At 40.4% G+C, this 19205-nt stretch overlaps 1 protein-coding gene across 8 annotated transcripts in view; it reads left to right on the forward strand.

Moving 5' to 3' along the window:
- Positions 1-1885: 1885 nt before the first annotated feature.
- The window catches only part of ncam1a (neural cell adhesion molecule 1a), a 374147-nt gene continuing 356827 nt past the window's right edge, over positions 1886-19205 (forward strand). For all 8 annotated transcript variants that reach the window (XM_036142729.1, XM_036142725.1, XM_036142727.1 and 5 more), the window contains exon 1: positions 1886-2178. In XM_036142729.1, the coding sequence (XP_035998622.1) occupies positions 2127-2178 (52 nt within the window). In that variant the 5' untranslated portion in view covers positions 1886-2126. The remainder of the gene's footprint in view (positions 2179-19205) is intronic.

Raw genomic sequence — 19205 nt, forward strand, 5'->3', positions numbered from 1 at the left:
GAACAGCAAATGTTCATACTATAAAAATGGCAAATGTAATTGTTTCTGTTTTTAAATTTTCGTAAAAAAAACAAAGAAAAACAGAAAAATAAAAACAGCTATTAATAACGGTTTTTAATGAGCATTTGAAGCTGCCTCTCACCGACAGAAATGCAAGACCATATATGGATGAGACTGTCATGCGATAATGCAAAACATGGCTGCCTATTGTTTTAATGGAAATAGATTTTCTCACCAAAACTGCTTTTGTGAGGATTGCATGTGTGACTGCTAATTGGCATCGCAGACTTTGGAGTGAGCACTCCTGCTTCCCCAGAAATGATCTATGCAGGAAAAACGACTGAAGGACTTCCTCCTACCACAGGTGTAGCATTAGCTTGATGCTTCTGGGCCAACGGAAACACTGCTGTGAGTAAACGCACTTTAAGAAGACTCATTCTGATCACTCAGCCTGTCACACCAGCAAAATTCACAGACTTTGCTGTAAGTCACCTTTACTTGTGAAGGTTTAACGCTGCTGCAGAAATGTTGCTGTCAGAGTGAGACCTCCAGCTTCATCAACTCACTGCCCTGATGTTTCACACAAACTGCTCACCTTTGAGGGTTCTGCTGGGAGAAGAGGACGGCTGACACCAACGTACATCAGAGCAACAATGCTGGTCAGAACCGGAGCAGGAATTATATCCACCTGAATATGGCTAGATGCTGTTTTTACAGTTCTTCTTTCAAGATGCCATTCACTGCTGGTGCGGATGTGCCACAGAGTTTCAAATCCACCCGTAGCGTGTTGCTTCAAGTTTTCAAGCTGTTCCCCCTGACTTCCTGCGATCCTAACAGGATGAATTGCCATGAAAAGCTTCAGGCTCCAATTTGAGCAGCAGATTTTGCTTCTACTACTTCCTTGTTGGGCAGCCATTGTGCCTTATGCAATGATGCCCGGGGTTGGCATTACTGATGTAACCACATCACAGTTCAGAGACTTTTAGCTGCATTCTCGGCTACTTTGTCTCTTTCTTGCTTTAACGTTTTCTTCAGTCATTTATTTATAGATATTTCATGTAAACGAATTCAGCTGTTATGAGCAAACAAATCCAAACAGAAGAGAAATGGAAGTTTCATAAGGGAATTAATAAATATTAAATTGCCCTTATACCATTTATTTTTTATCTTTTTATCTTTTGGAAAGCGGGGTGATCTATCTTGTTGCTGTTGTTGTTCCTCCTTTGTTTTGACTTTTAGTTCAACCATAAACATGCCAGGATGGATGGATGGATGTTGGGAGGGTGGAGGAAGTTTGGAAAAGTGGATGGATGGCTAGGAAAGATGGCGAGATGGTGAAATAATGGACTGCTGGATGAATAACGGAGTGCATTTATATGTAGATGAGCAGTTATTGGAAAGATGGATAGCTGATGCAGAAACGGATGCATGGGGGAAAGCATGAATGAATGGACAAAGTGACTGGTGAACGGATGCAACAGTTCTTGGAGGTAAAGTATTGATGTTTTTTTTTTTTCGTGTTTGTTTTCCATACACAGATTGGTACCAAACGTGATACTTTTCAGACTTTCGGACTGTATGAACTAAACTGTTCCTGTCTGATATGGGGGAAGGGGGGGGGGGGACCCTCAGAATAAATGTGTATTCCCGTGTCTAATGCTCTGGGTCTTTGTTTTTCATCACTCCACATTGCGGCATCTTGCAGAAGTTTGCACATTTCTAATCTTATTAATGGGAATTACAGAGGCCGTGATTGTGACCATCTGCTGCCGCTGCGCGCCCCGTTCGGATGCTGCAGCCTCCTCAGCCCAGCTCGGCTCAGCCCGCCCCCTCTGCGTGTGTGGCAGGGCCGGGGAGGGGGGGGGAGCTGGATCCTGGCGGGCGGAGTGATCTGTGCTGGTATCTGCTCAGTGCGTGTGTGTGCGCGTCGGTGCGAGCTTCGGTTGCTGCTGCTTGTCACTCACTGTGCCGCGGCGCGAACACGGGTAGCGACAAGGACCAAAAATCCGTCCTGTTGCAGCTGTTATTTTACCTCTCTGGGAAAAAAAGAAGCATCAGAGGCTGGTTTGTGCTCATCCAGAAGCTCCTCGTCTGATCTTCAAGGAGGATATCTGTGAGACATTACAATGCTTCAGATGAGGGACATCCTGTGGGGACTGCTGTTCACCGGCTGCGCAGGTGAGAGCACTTGTTTATTTCTAACAATAGGCTGCGCGCAGATTAAGTCCAGGCTGCTTCCCCGCCGCGGATCTGAGTGGAGGCAGAGCAGCATCCTCTGGTAGCCCCCCTCCGGCGGCACTGACTCCGGACAGGGAGCAGGAGGCTGGAGCCGGGGCTCTAATTTCCCTCACAAACGCAACGAAGCAAAAAGAAAAGTTTCTCTGGGAGGAAAAAATGTCTGTTAGCTGTGCGCAGATCCAGCAAAAAGTACTAAAAGGAGGCGCGTTTATTCCGTCTAGTTGGATGCAGACTTTTCGCGTCAGCCACATTTTTGTTGTCTTTACTAAAAAAAAGTGTCAGAAAACCAGATCTGCGCCCTCTCTGTTTTCAGTTTCTGCTGGTTGCCCAACCTGAACGCGCTCTGTTTGAGATCCCGAGCTGTTTTCTGTGAAAGGATGCTGGCGGGGACTGCAGGGGCACGTTTCGGTGGTTCCTGAAATAAAACCTGCGCATACTGTCTAATGTGAACAGCATTTACAGTCTACCAGAGCTGCTACATTCCTCCGTTAAGTTGGACGCATGAAATGAGCCCAACAACCTGTTTTTTCGCTTATCCAGCAACTCCCCCTCTGCTGTTTTAGCTCCAGAATCACGGAGACGCGCCACGGATGGCGTGTCCTAAAGAGTGGGTCTCTTTTCGCGGGGGTGCTTTGTTTCGGACAGGTTTAGCAGCCAAAAAAATATATATTTTAAATTGGTTAATATGTACCTAAACCCTTAATTTCCAGCTAGATGAGATGCGCTTGCATTGCGCCATCCTCTGCTTTGTGCACCAAGACATCTCCTTTTAATGCGTCAGTTTAGAGATTTTGCCATGCATGTGTACCTGTGGTCCAGATTAACAGCATATAATTTACTGCCTTTGTGTATAAGAAGCTCTCTCCTTGGAGTTATGGTTTCAAACTTGATAGCCCATTTTTTTTCCCTCCACTGTGCGCACAGACTCCACCGCCTCGGCTGCGGCTCCAGACTGGTTTGGTCGCAGTTTTTCAGTTTGGGCGGTTGGAAAGAAATTCGTCATCCATTGAGGTCGAGTCAATGCTCATTCAGTGCATACAATAGGACCCAATCCCAGCGCTCCTATGGCTATATAGCGCCGGGGACCCCACATCCCCCCTCCCTACTCCTAACCCTCCTCTTCATCCCCCCCCACCTCCTCCTTCCCCTGCAGCTCAGGGTTCCAAGTGGAGTTTGAGGACCCCCAGGGGTCACTGGTGAGAGGAAGAGCAGTTGGATGTTATTCAATTTAGTGGATATTAAAGGGGCCGATGATTTTTGGGGTTTTATGCTTCACTCAATTAAAATAGTATTTGCTGCAGCAGTGTAAGCTGCAGCAAGGTGTCGTCTTTGTTGCCTTTTTTAGGGGCGGTACAGAGACCATTAACCTGCAATTTAGCTTATGAAGCTTATGAACTCAGACTTGGCCTTGAATCCCGACCAGGATCTGTCTACCTAAATTCTTGTTCTCTTGCTACATTTGTGGGTTCTCTCTGGGTACTCCAGCTGTCTCCCTCCATCCACAAACATATGTATTGGGCTACTAAAGTCAGTATATCTTAAGTCTTAAACTGAGTGAAAATTTTGCAATCTAATATACTGAAAAGCTAATTTTATTTAATCTGTATTCATTGGATGTTTTCTTCACCAGCCCATGGTATTCTAGCTGGCATAGTGGTGATCTCTGTGGGACACAATGCTGGTTCTTCCAAAAGAACGTCGGGGACACTAAAAAAATACCATCAAGCTGATGTAAAATCAACGCATGTTATCAATCTTTCCTGTTTATTTATGGCTAAACCATAAAATGAATAGTTGTTGAAAAAGTTGAGGTAATAGTTTTTCAGTCATGAAATTGTTGGCCATTTCAGGTTGGTAACTGGAAAAGATGAACTCTGCACCAAGGTTCTTTGTGAGGTTCTGTTTCTGGAGGAAATCTCTGGACTGAGAAGGCTAGTGTAAATTGGAAGAGGCCTTTAGACTTTTTCCTGTTTTAAAGGTGATTAAAAAACAGTAAAATGTTGCTTTAAGGGCTAACAGTGATACATTTTGGAAGACAGATGGATTTATCCAATCGGACAGTTGGATTTATTTTCCTTTAAGCATCTCCAGAGAGCAGATGATTGTTTAGTGCTGCAGAGGTGAAGCCTGTCTCATAGGAGCAGGCCAGGTTTTCCCCCATGTTGTTCACAGACACAGCCACTCGCGTTGCATTCGTGTCGTCTGTGTTTTCGTTGTGCTGATTCCACAATTAACGTTTTTATTTGGTCTCTGCTGTGATAACTGAGTATAATTGATGTTTATGTGACATTTACTCAAATAAGAGAAAGTGTCACTAGGGTGGCTGTGTGGTTGTGCTGCGAGTTTATCATTGATCCTCTACAAACTAAGATGGATATCCAATATTAATACCAATGTTGTAGCTGATAACTCATATTGAACGATGTATACATGGTTTATATTTCCCTTTGACAGATACCTATGTTAGTGCTGATATATTGTGCAATCAGTTTCTTTTTATGCAATTCTTATTTTTTTCTAGAACTCTAAACAAATGGCAGGCTGTTAGTATAATCTTTGCCTTTTTGACTGACGTGTGAATAGTGCTGTACAAATGAACCTGCCTTGCTTATCCTAGACTTAGGCAGACTCAACAGGGATGGAAAGTAACTAGTTACATTTACTCATGTTACTGTAATTAAGTACAGGTTTTGTGCACTTTTTTTAGAGTAGTTTACAAAAGCTAAACTTTTGCTTATACTTGAGTATGCTTTGATTTAGGTATTTCACTCAGTTACATCTGAAATTACATCAGTAAGTGAGTAAAAAAATAAAAGTCTAAAGCAAAAATGGAACAAAAACGCTGGTAGCAGTGGCCAAATTACATTGGTTGGGTTTGAGGTCAGAGTTATCGGATCCCAACATGGAGGCACATCAATTAGACCTCCATTACAAATCAATTACAATCAATTACAACCTTTAGATTACGTCCGGTAACAATCTAAAGCTTAAAAATAGCATCATCACTAACCAGAGGCCTGTTTCACAACTGGAGAATTTAGAAATCCAGGCTAAGCGATGAGGCCAGGCTTGAAAAAGTGTGATCAGAGCATCCTGGCTTTGGCCAAACCAGGCTTGTGAGGTCTGACTATGTCAACCCAGATTCAAGTAATTCAGGAAACCATGAGCTCGATCACAGATTCCCTGACGCTACAGTGGATGAGTCGTGTTCGCCAAACTTCAAACCAAACGAGCAACATCTTCTGATGGAGGCTGATGATGAACTGAAGCACATTAGACTCAAGAAAAGAAACACTGCTGCTTGTATTAAGGAAAACAATTGTTTGGAGCTGCTTATACGGCCTTTTTCTCTGACCTATCAGATTCTGTGACTCTAGGGGGCGCTGTTCCTCTGACCTTCCATAACCCCTGAAAGTAAAGCAGTAGAGGGATGAAACTTTTCCTTAGGCAAACAATATTCACCTCATGTCAGACTTTAATTGTGACATTAATGATTAATACAAACATTGTTTGTGTTTAAAAACAATAAAAATAGAATCTTAAAGAAATTGAAGGAAGTTAATCTAGGATACCTGATATGAAAAAAATTACCCATTCATGATAAAATACAGAAAGTAACATAGCAGCATTATTTCCTTGAACAGTCACCAGGCATTATGGATTGGGTAGTTTTTACTTTTGGGGCTGTGAGATTAAATATCACTTCTGTGAACTCGAGGGGCACCAAGTTTGTTCTGGAGGAATCTGCCAAACACCGCCCCCTAGAGTCACAAATGGTGATGGGTCGTGGAAAATGGTGTAAAACCGGACTTTAAAAACACCTTTGGTTCTTTATCAGCCATTTCTCTAGTTCCCTCAACACGTAAAGTTGTCTAATGAAGGGCTTTCTGTTAGCCGGGCTGTTAGCCGGGCTGTTAGCCGGGCTGTTAGCCTAAGGTGACCAGATTTCTAAAATCAAATCTGGGGACATTTCTTGCTCGTGGATAAAAATCAAGACATCTAATCAAGATGAAATTAGGAAACGGGGACAGTAATGGTTTCGTTTATTTTTACATGTTTATTAATATTTAAACAATAAAAATCAAGTGTAAAAGACAGGAATGTGCCTCTTCAGACCTTTAGTGCATTCTAAGATTAATAAAATCAATAAATAGTGTTATTAATAGAAACTAGAACTGTGTCTCTGGGTTGGGGCAAAGTGGTGGGAGTGGGAGTGGAGGGGTCCAGAGTGGTTAGCAAGGTTTTCCAATTTTGTGGGGCTCAAAGAGCTCTGCCACCCCCTAAGGGGAAAGTGACATGAGGAAAAGAAAAATCAGTAAATACAAACATTTAGCCGGTGGCTGTCTGGAGACAGACTCCCCCAAATTTAAAAAAAACTGCAACAAATACTCATTCTGTTCACATCTACATACCTATGAGAAATAGGTATGTAGCTGGTAATCATGACAGATTGATCTCCAGCCCTGTCCCCGCTGGTAAAGGATGATATATGTTTCTTACTGTCAACTGACCACATAAGGGTTCTGTGCATCACAAAGCAGATTAATTTCTCCCATAATGGGCTATAAGCACATAGAGCACATAGAGCACATAGTGCATAGAGCCTGTTTGGAACAAGACATTGTCCAATGGATTGTGGTGATGTGAGGTGAAACAAGGGCACAGACTTGGAAAACCCCTTGACATGAATGCAAGTGATTGTGTGTGTAGTGCAGCATGAGCATGTATAAACTTACATAAAGTGTGTATAACTACATTATGTGTATGTGTATGGTAGTAGCTGATGTGTGAGTATATTGTTTGCTCCTTTAAGGTGAGTTAACTCCGGTCAGTGAGTCAGCTAACATGAGTTTATCTCTGGTTTCTTCAAGGCGTTCTGTGTCTGAAGAGCCATCAGCCACGGTATCCAGAGGTCTGGATAAAATAAGAGGAGAAGAGGATTTATTATGTGCAGAACTGAAATTTTTAAAACACAAGAAAAAAAAAAAAAACTAAACTGCCTCTTTATTGTGCCACAGCTAGGGAAGTGCAGTGAAACTCATGTTCAGTGCAGAGACTCAGAAAGACGTTATATCCTCAGACAATTGGGCTTCTCAGCTCAAACCTGAGTATATCATGTCAGAGCTTTATCACTTGAACTTTATTAATATTCTAAGTAAATATTTCTCCCTTCTCGTCAATCATTCTTTACATCAATATTCCTATTTTCCACCACTCTCATTTAGTCTCCTTTCTGTCTTCCTATGTTCTTCCTCTCTCCTCTTGTATCAATCTTACATTATTCTAAAACAGAGACATTATATATTTAAAATCACTTCCAAAAACATTAGAATGTACAACATGAAAACTTCCAATTATTATTATTATTATTTCCTCTGATTAAATACTAAAAATGCTAATTACCACAATACTAGGAGCTACAAGCAAAAACAACATAATAAATGGACATTAAACAGGTGGTTATCTCTTACTCCATCATTCTCAGATCATGCAGATCTTCATTCAGTTCTCCTGTTACTGACTCCTATTTTTTCATGAGGAACTTTTATAAATCCAAACTGAGCAGTAGAAAAGCTAAACCTAAGCCTGGAAGTCTATGCTCATAAATCACAACCATAAATCAGCAAAACAACGTGTAATAACTCTACCAATAACTAACTATCTGAAATATAAACTAAAGGTCACCAATCAGTTCTAAAACATCTTTAGACGAACCCTTGTTGATCCCTGGAGAACCGGCAAACCAAATTAGCGCCTTACAAAGAGTTTTCAATCATTCTGTTACATTTTATCCGAGTGTCTTTTACTCATGTGAGCAGCAACTCGTGGTCTTGTCTTACTTTTTATTGATTATTTTTTAACCTAGAAAAAACCCAAACATTTCTCACAGGATCAGCTTGATCCAAATAAAATTAATCGATTAACACACTTACCATAACACAGCAGCTCCCCATCAGTTGCCACCAGTTGACAACGACTTTCCACTTCTTCTTCTTCTGTTTTAGAAGTGGTGCGCTCGTCTTCTTCTTCCTCTTCGTGTTTTAATGACATCTGACATCCAAAAGGATCATTACCGCCATAGATATCCATAATAAAGGCTAGATGTCTCGTCCGCGCTGCTGGCCAATGGGGGTCGACGTCCGCACGTGGCGGCCATCTTGCCACAGGCAGCTCGCTCATTCGTAACATTGTGTTTCAATGGCGCATGTACTTAAATAACCATAACTTCCTCAATTGTCTAACGATTCTCAAACTGTTTGGTTTGTTAAACAAAAGTCAGACATGTAGTTATGACACTGCACACTTATGAATAATTATAACCATGGAATTTCATATAAAAAGAACATTGAATAGAACATACAGGTGCAATAAATATACAAATGCACAAGGTATTTATGTTAAATCAATATATGCTATTAAAACTCAATGGCAACATGATATATATATATATATATATATATATATATATATATATATATATATATATATATATATATATATATATATATATATATATATATATATATATATATATATATATAAACACTTTTATTAGGGTGTGATTAATTATTCCACAGTTCTAATTTATTTATATTTACATACATACTTTTATAATATGAATATTACTGTTATAATAAAATATGAAATACTGACAAAAAAGGCTTATTGTGTGGCAACCTCTTGGTGTAGAAGCATAATCCAGGTTTCAAATTATATATAATTGTGTGTATATATATATATATATATATATATATATATATATATATATATATATATATATATATATATATATATATATGTATATATATATATATATATATATGTATATATATATATATATATATATATATATGTATATATATATATATATATATATATATATGTAGCATGAAGCATGTTGAAATCCCCACCTACACTACTGTGATGGTATACACATGGAAGACAGAGATTTAAAAAATGACCCAAAAAACATAGCTTGGCTAATACCCTTTGAAAAGGACGGTTTTATTGAGCTTCTGTTGCATGTTGTTGCTCTGTAAGCTAAGGTTAGTTATTTTGGCAATGTGGTGCAGCCTTAACTTAAAAAACAAGGACACAACCAACGTTAACAGCGTATGGTGGTGGCTGTCTATGCCATACTGTGTTTCTCCGATGTGCTCTCTGAGCACAAACACATCCTCTGACCCTATCCTCTTCCGTACAATGTACACGACCTCTTGCACTTTGATAGGCTGTGATCGTCTGGTACATGAGGTCTGACGAATGACCCACTCTGCTGCCCTGACTACCATCACTGTGCCTTCTGATGGAATCACCAGACCTCCATTGTTTAACTTCAGCAGGTGGTAGCTCTGGTCCTTGATGGCAGATGCAGCATCTGTTACCAAGCTGGCATGGCAGACATCACAGGACAGCTTTTTCAGAGCCCGTCGCTCAACAAATCCTGAAATAAGAGTTGGTATATTAAAATAATTTATAATAACCATGGGGAAATTAGGGGAACATTTATCTTTTTGGACCATTGTGAGATTGATTTCCCTCAAATTTACACCAAAGAGTAATTGTCATACAATCGTTATTGGGGTCAGTAAAATCTATATAATTGACCAGTGGTCTCAGCCTTGATAACTTGCGCAAGTAGCCGTGATGCGCAACTGTGCTGCATGATTAAGTTATTTTTCAACAAGAAAATCTGCAATTTTGACATGTTCATGCATCAAGAATTATAGCCACGTTCATAACGTTTGTAAGAAACCAAACTGTTTGTAAATCCGTCAAGAATTCAATGAGATAAGAGTATTTGTGTTCGTGCTGATCACTCACCTTACATTAGGTACCACAGAGCACGCCAGAAAGCTTGCCTGAGGCAAGATGGCCGCCGGTGATGACGTTTGAGACTCCGCCGTAAGACATCTAGCCTTTATTATGGATATCTATGATTACCGCCATCTAGTGGTGCGCTCTGTTCCTCGTCTTTATATTATCAGCAGCGCAACCAGCTACCGCAACACATTTTCCCCCTCGGTAAAATCGGGGACATTTCCGGGGACAGCTTTAGCCGGGGACCGGTGGTCCAAAACGGGGACAGTCCCCAGAAAACGGGGACAGTCCCCAGAAAACGGGGACGTCTGGTCACCCTATGTTAGCCGGGCTGTTAGCCGGGCTGTTAGCCGGGCTGTTAGCCGGGCTGTTAGCCGGGCTGTTAGCAGGCTAGCTGCACAGAATAAATGGCCATGGTTATTGATGTGCTGCCACTTCTGTGAAACTTCATTCAGTCAGGATATCTGGAAAGTCCCGGCTTAATCTGCTATCTCGGTTTTATGAAACAGCCCTCAGGTGACATCTAACTGCTGCATGCAGTATTCAATAAGTGGGCAGTGTCTGGTTTGTGCTCCAGAGTATGCTAAATAATATTTGAACAATTAATGTAAATATCAGTTTCACCTCCAGGATATTCACAATGAAATATGTTGGAAGTTTTTCTTTTTCACATAGCATTTTGATTTATAAAGTTGCTTTGAGACCAATATCTCCTTCTCCTTTGTGAAATGCTGAGAGACTTTTTTCTACTCGTTCACAAGCTACTAAGTAACTTTTATTTAATTTTTAATTTTATTTTTACTTGTGTGACATTGTAAACTGGTAACTGTCTTGTATTTAAGTGAAAAGTTATCAAAGAAACTGTACTTTTACATGAGTACATTATTTTTGCCTCTGCGACTCAACCACTGATGCAGAGTGTTAGCGCTGAGCCGCCCTGAACGTCAGAATATGTGGGTCAGCGGGACCACAGCGCGCCCCTTGGAGATGCTTTACTGCTGCCTCAGGTGGCGACGTAACGTGCTGGATTCTCCTCCAATCAAAGGAGTCATGGAACACAGTGATACTTTATTACTCGCAGATCGTTTGCCATGTTGCACCCCCACTTGTAGTTCATATTTCAACAATTCAGAAGAAATAAACGTTAGGCTGCTGCATCATTGTTGGATATTTTGAGATCAGCAACATTTCCTGGCATCTAGCACGCTCCAGCTATGGGTCTCCCTCTGCACCACGGCGGTGCGGTACCAAGAGAACGCTGGATGTCTTCATTTTTTCCATATGATTCATGATCCTGCCGAGATATTCCGACTCCCCTGCAACTTCCTCCACCGTGGAGGGGAAAGGAGAGAAGGGACCAACGGGGAGACGACTAGCCATATGTGCCCTGTTGCACCGGGGAGAAATTCAAATAAATTGATCCCATTATTTGATGGATTTGATAGAGCTGGGGTGTATTGAAAGGGTAATGACAGCATCTCGCTGTTTTGAGGGCCGAGCAATTTAATTACATCTATCGATTTCCCGTTTCTCATGCAGCTTGGCGATAATTGAATTTTGAGGCTATAGCCACATATATTAGAATGCAGGGCCATGGCACCTCTCAGGAAATAACTGAGTTATTGCCAGAGTGAATAAGAGATAATTTTTAGAAGTGGGCATGGACGGTGCTCAGAGCCGAGCTCGCCGCGCGCGAGCAGCTCCGTGTTTATTAAAGTTATGTAGCATATCCATGGTGATCCGCTAACAACCTGAAGCACTCTAAAGTGTGTGGTAATCACGGAGAACAACACTCTGCAAAAAAAACCGATGTCCTGTTTGCAGGTCAAAAGTTAGAGGTCGGCACACACGTGTTGCCGGGTCGCTCCTGATGCCTTTTCTTGATGGAGTGAGCTGATGTGTGCAGGTGTTGAGAGGTTTTGCCATTTCTTTGCTGTTTATGGTCTTGAGCTGTCAGCTGCTGGAGGATGAATGCGGGGATGTCTGCCAAAAGCAAAAAAAAAAAAAAAAAAAAAAGGCTTAAACTCACCCGGCGTTCGCTGCACAGCAACATTTAACAACCCGGCGTAGTAACAAATGTAATGTTTTCACAGGGGTGGTATATGTTCTGGATGTAACAGCTGCTTTTTTGTGTGTGTGTGTGTGATGATTTAGACGGATGCTAAAAGCACTGCTGAGCTGTGCTCCTCCTCGCCGTATTGGAACCTGCTGTTATGCTTTGGCTTTGACAGTAATTACATTCAAAATGGATTTTCTCAGTTGTATTAATTATCCCTCCACCTGACCCAACATGTCCGTCTGTGTTTTGTGCCATTTCATCTATGCGTTGATGTAAAACCGAGCGGTGCAGCTTTAAATCCCGAGATAAGAGATAATCGATGCACCGGCAGATGCTGAAGTTCATTTAATGACCCTCTGCGGTAGATTTAAAACACTGTATTTACTCTAGGCGCAGAGCTAACCTCTACAAAAAGAAGTGGAAACTCAATAGTTTCAGGGGAGGAAAAATGCACAATTCCTTTAAGGCCAACATCTGGGACTTTTAACTGCTGTGGTGAGTTCAAAGCTGCTGTGAAAATAATACTGTCTATTTTTGACTTGAAGAGCTGGAAAAAGTGGCCAAACAAGGGAAAATTATATGGCGCTTTTAGGTTGGCTCTCAGAAAGAAACCGGATTCTGAGTCTTCTAAACTTTGCTCAGCAGTTCTACAAATCCTGCTGCATCTGAAGGAAGTTAAAACCCATCGTAATGAAGACATTTCTGCATTTGGAACGAGGACATGTGTGAACTACATATTTAATCAAATATTATTTTTAAAGCAAACGAAGGCAGCAGATCATTGCTTCTCATTGCATCACATTTCCAAGATGAGTTGAATCAAAAAACGGCAAGAATTCACGTCGGCCTCGGTTCCTAATTTGTATTTTGAGGCAATAAGATTATGTCTAAGCCAATCTGCTGAAAATATTTAAACATAAACCAGGACATGCAACTGAAAAAAAATGAACACAAAGCGGCAAGAGGATCAACAGAAACAAATATTGGCATTTAAATTCCTTCTAATAACGGAAATGCAGTGTTGATATGTTTAAACTCCGGTAAAATGTTAGCCCTTGCTGTAAAGCTTCTAGCCTGAGCTTACTCTGACCGCTATTGGTTCAGGTTCAGTTTAAGAACTGAAGACTGTGCTACAGTCCCAGCTGGTGTTGCCTCATATAGGGCCATTTTTTTTTCTGTTGTAACAGATAAAGTTCAAATTCTGGATCACCGGGACTAGATTAGTGCAATGGTCCAGAGAGAAAGAACTGTTGGTATCATAAACCAGAGCAAAGAGGACCAGAGTAAGTAAAAACGAGCCATAGTTGGTCTAGTCTGCTCAACTGACAATGGAATGAAACGCCAAATGTATTAAACTACATCAATGTGAATTAAAATCAACAGAGGAAGATTCTTTTCTCTATTTTAACTCCAGACTGAATACGTTTTAAACGTCCTGTTTTGAGCAGTTTCATGAACTGCTTTGAGCTGCATGAGTTATGTCCGATTTAAACGGCAGACGTTCCAGAAGTTTGAGTCTGAAGCCCACTTGGGTTTCAAAATCTGTTTCTAAAAAGGTCTTTATATCTTTTTCAGAAATGAAGTTTGAAAAAATTATGAGCGCAGCAGTACACTGCAAAAACTGACCTAAAAATAAGTAAAATGTTCTTAAAATGTGTGTTCTTGTCCTAGATTTGAGCAGGTAAATAAGATTATCTGCCAATAGAATGAGTATTTTAACCCCTAAAATAAGATAATTAGACATCCTGCACTTGAAGTAAGATGATGGAGATGGATTGTTCCCATTTTAAGTGCAAAAATCTTATTCCATTGGCAGATAATCTTATTTATCCGCTCAAATCAAGGACAGATACACTCATTATAAGAAAATGTTACTTATTTTTAGTTCTTTTTTTGCAGTGGCACAGGGGCCCAAAACGACCCTCTTGTACAGAGGCCTTAGTCCTCGACCCGGAGACCTTTGCTGCATGTCTTTCGCCTCGTCTCTTCACCCACTTCCTGTCTAATAACGCCCTCTAGACCTGGGAATTTTAGTCTAAACAGACGTTTTAATACCCAAAATTATCTGCTTCTCTTTAAGCATATATGATCAGTTGTAAACCTCATTTACACATCTGGTAGGGCAAAGAAAAATATAACTTTGAAGAGGAACTCATTTTTACAGCTTTTTTTTTAAGGCACCTTGGTTTGGACCAACATTCTTGGGTCTTAGGAGGTTAATGCTCTAAACCAGGGGTGTCAAGCTCCAGTCCTCGGGGGCCGGTGTCCTGAAACTTTTAGAGGTTCCCTGGTACCACACACCTGAATCAAATGGCACAATTAGGTCCTTAGTATGCAGTCAGGTTCTTCAGAGTCCTGCTAATTAACCGATTATTTGACTCAGGCGTGTCGGACCAGGGACACATCTAAAAGTTGCAGGACACCGGCCCTTGAGGACTGGACTTTGACACCTGTGCTCTAAACGAACCGTGAAGGAAGCAGAGAGAACCTGTAGATGCACACGGAGTACATTTACTGTAAAGCAAATGCAGAAAGGCCCCGACTGGGATACAAATGGAGTCCTCGGTGAGAGGCAACGGTTCCCCGTGCTTCAGCTGTACTTTGAATTGTTTTTGACTTGTATGAACAGGGTTTGCTTTTACAGTCACTGATTGGTGTCTTAATGTCCCCAGCTGGTGTTAATAGATTCTGCTCGTAGCGGCGTGTATAATTGCCATTTATAAATACCCTGTTAGCATTCAGACATGCTTGCTGGCATTAGAAAGAGCATCCATGAACAGCTTTTATAAATTAGACAGGTGATACAGAGGGATTAGTGTGCAGGGGAAATGAGGCAAAGGCTTGGTTCTGTGAGGGGAACCTGTGAGAGGATCAGACAGCACCTAGATGGTAAGTTAAACACGGCACACATGGAGGAAAAGATGGAAAACGAATAAGTCAACCAGCGAACCTCCAGCTAACATGTTACTAGTGAAGAACAACGATTGTGATTCTAAGCTCCAACATAGTAGAGCTGTTGATCAAAGCAAACAATAGGAGTCTAATGGAGATAATTTGTTCCGAAGTTTTTGGCAATTTCACATATGGGAGCACCCGATATTTCAAGAGCCTCCCTTCTGCTCCGCTTTATTCTGACAAATAGAACTAATTCTGTGTGGAGCTGTGGCTCGGTGAGGTTGGCATTGGCTGCCTTTGCTACAGCCGCACCAAATGCTTGATGGCAATGTGCTGCAGCCAGATTCCACCAGCTTCCCCGTGTGCTGCTTCCACTGATTGGATTTTCATGCACAAATATGTTTGTGATAATGAAGTTGTCGTCAGGACCCTACAGTTAAAAAAGATAAAAGAACACAGACGTATCAAAGTGAAGTACTTATAACGGAAACATTCAGACAAATGCTGATTTGTTTGCTAAGTTTAAATACAAAATTTAATTGAAGGATTGCTGCAAAGCCATGGACAATGCAGACGACTCTTCCTGTGGCTCTACGCTTCTCCAGGAGTGAATGCTGCTTGGAGAGACTTTGATGCAATCAACTGGTTCCCTGATATAGGACATTTTTGACCAATCTGTATAATCTGACCCAATCTGTATAATATGATTAAATTTGACTTTGTAAAGTGCCTTGAGATGACATGTTTCATGAATTGGTGCTATATAAATAAAATTGAATTGAATTGAATTGTGTATTATGGCAGATACTTTTATGCCCACACAAAAATCTGTGTTTTTCTGCCTTTATGAGGACTTTTGTCTTTATAGACGGATGTTGTCTGTCTGTGGATTTCTGTAAATTCTAGACTCTAAACTTGAGTCTTTCCTGCTAGCCGACAGTTTAGCTGCTGGATGCTGATCCGCTCTTTAAGTTTCCACTAATTCTGTCACATTTAAGAAGCGTTTCTTCATACACCTTCACCTCTTCAGCCCTTTTCAGCAAAGTGGGGCTTCCACAGTATGCCAGCTGCAACCTCTGCTTTGGTTTTATAGAATTTAATTTTTATGCTACTTTTTTTTATATTTCAGCAAGTTTTTCAGCTATTTTTCTCGTTCAGCTGGCAGCATTCACGCTGTATTTTCACAGCAACTACAGGACAGATATTAACAGAAACTTGACTTGAACATAAAACAGTCACATGCCTGCTGATGGATTTTTAAGTATGGGCTGCCTGCTCCAACTTCCTTTATCCACTTATTTTTTTTCCTCCATCAAAAGCCTCATGAAATTCTTTTGCAGTTAAATAACCAAATTTTCATTTGATGTCACAATTCTCTCCTGTCTCGTCGTCGTTGTTCGGGAGAGATTCTCGTCTGCACAGCTTAGCTGCCAGAGGTGTTACTTTGACTCCCAGGTATCATGCATTGATCTGATTGGATGAAGAATGACACAACAGGCTCTGATTGGCCACAGGCGAAGGCAGCTGCAGCCCAAGAAGAATCTTTAACTAACCAATTAGAGACTAGCAGGAAGTCACATGGAAACTCTACTCATGGCCCTCGCCACTGAAACATTTAAAATTCGGCCTACACAAAAATGACCTCAGATAACGACAAAATGGAATGGGCATGCAGAGAGATTAGAGGTCAGACACATTTTCTGAGAGATCAGATGCAATTACTTTTATTTTGTCATTTATGTTTATGCTGTCTAAATGTTTTCCTGCCATGCCGATGAGGGCGGTACCTGAACGCCCCCCTGTTGACAAGCTGCCTCTGATAAAGGGATGGATGGACAAATGAGAGGATACATGAAAAACGCTTCCTGGTTGGATGATGAATAAAACTTTTAGACCATGGGTTATACCATAAAGCTAAGATTTTCTTTTCCTCCACACTAATCAGGAATCATACAAACCTTGTGCAACAGCTAAGCTAATGTGAAATGCAAATGAATCCGGGTTCCCCTTAATCGCCTGATGTAGCACGGCGCTCCTAGTTGTAAAGATGCTACAGATTTCTGCAGAAGTTCAACATGGCTCAGCTCGCCGTTCAATTTCTCCTGGCGGTGAGATGAGGATAGGCTGCTTTTGCATATTAATCAGCTCATGAATAGGGGCCGTGTGTGATTTTTCATTGTGTGAGCTCTGACGGCGTCCTATAGAGAAGTGAATGTGTGGAGAGAGGAAAACAGAGGAGGAGGCTGAGCTTGTTGGGTACACGGAAACACTCAATTAGCACCAATTTTCAATGTGAGAACGTCCTGTTACTGGAAAACACCTGAAGTCTCTCCCTGCACATCGGTTAAAAATACAGAACATCCAGATGCCTTGCTGTATAGTTCAATTATATAACAACCCTTTTAAATAAAATCTTCAGCTTCTTCTTCTTAGATTGAACTGAATTTGATTACTCATGTTAAAGCAGCTCATTTCTAAAAGTCAAAAATCCTAAAATGCATTTTTTATCTATTTACATGAACAAAATCCTCTATAGTGATTCTGTTTCTGCTCTTTTCATTCAGTTCATTCAGTTATATTTAGCTGTGATTGAAAGCTTTTTTCTTACAGGTTGTAAAACAAGGAGTTATTTTCTTGTCTAGTAAATGAATAATTAGAAACAAAACTAAAAATGCATTGTCAAAAGGGTTTGCACTTAATTTTGAGTGTAGTAAATACCGATGGTTTGAATTTATGTTTTTATACATAAAAAGCAATAATGTTGTAGTCTTTATTTATCTTTGTTTCACAGAACCTGCAACATATTCCTCCATTCACTGCAAAAGGGAACTAAAAGTAAGTAAAGTTTTCTTGAAATTAGTTTATTTTACCTTGATTTGAGCAGCTAAATAAGACCATTTGCCAATGGAATTACTATTTTTACCCCTCATATAAGATCCTGCACTTGAAATAAGATGATGGAGATGAATTTTTCTTATTTTAAGTGCAAACAATCGTTTTCCATTGGCAAATAGTCTTATTTACCTGTTCAAATCAAAGGAAAATACACTAACTTCAAGAAAACTTTACCTACTTTTAGTTCCCCTTTGCAATGTTCCAGGAGGGGATGGGGGGTATGGTCAGTTAGTTTTAATTGCTGATTAAAAGCAAAGTTTCCACAAACAAATGTGTTTGGGTCCAACAAGTGAATGGTTAAAAATTGCCCTGTTATGGACTGGACTTCCTGCCTGCACTGTTAAAAGGGATCTAACAGTAAGTACAAATGCTCTTGAAATAGGACTATCTACCAGTGGAATGAGTATCTTTGCCCCTAAAATAAAATAATTAGATATACTGCACTTGAAATATGATGGAGATGGGTTATTCCTATTTTAAGGACAAAAATCTTATTCCATTAGCAGAACATTTAAACTTGCCTGCTTAAACTGAGGACTAATAAACTCTTTTCAAGATAATTGTGCTTAGTTTTAGTTCCTTTTTTGCAGTATAGTGACCACTGGCCACTTATCCTGCATGGATAAGTGGCTTTAGACAATGGACGGATGGTTAAACATTTTAAGCTGGAGGTCTGACCTTAGAGAGGAGCATAAATCTGTACGATCCGGTAAACGCTTGACCAGTACATCTCTAACAACCTGTGCCATCCAGTATACTGTTGTGTTAAAAACTAAACTAATCCTATAGTGATCTCTAAGTTTGCCCACTTAAATGAAACAGTCTCATTAAAAATTTTTAATGAGATGGTATCAATCAACCAGAAAAAAGGCATCATAAAACCACAGGATAATGGTTTATATAAATGTTTATTGCTGCTGCAGAATCTCAGGGAAACAGATTTGTAAAAGTAATCATCTCTGTTTGTCATTGCAACATGAATTCCAGTAAAATTTGTCCTCTGCGATGTAACCCGCACCAGGTAGTTCCACATGTGGTGCCCTGAAGCCCGTTCTAAAACTGCCACAACCCTCCAGTGAGAATCTAAAATGTTATTTCAGTCTGTTGCTCTACTTCCCTAATCACACTTGCATTTATATAGATTTAAAAATGACTATCTAAAAAGAAAAAAGCATTGGTAATATGTTTGTTAGTTAGCTCTGACTCGAGGGCTAAGGTTGATTTAGGCACCATAACCTTTTCTGCATTGATTTGGCCGATATTTGTTGATCATTATCCTCCTGAGAGACGTAATGAT

Source organism: Fundulus heteroclitus, chromosome 11 (genome assembly GCF_011125445.2).
Source record: "Fundulus heteroclitus isolate FHET01 chromosome 11, MU-UCD_Fhet_4.1, whole genome shotgun sequence".
Classification (NCBI taxonomy): Eukaryota; Metazoa; Chordata; class Actinopteri; order Cyprinodontiformes; family Fundulidae; genus Fundulus; species Fundulus heteroclitus.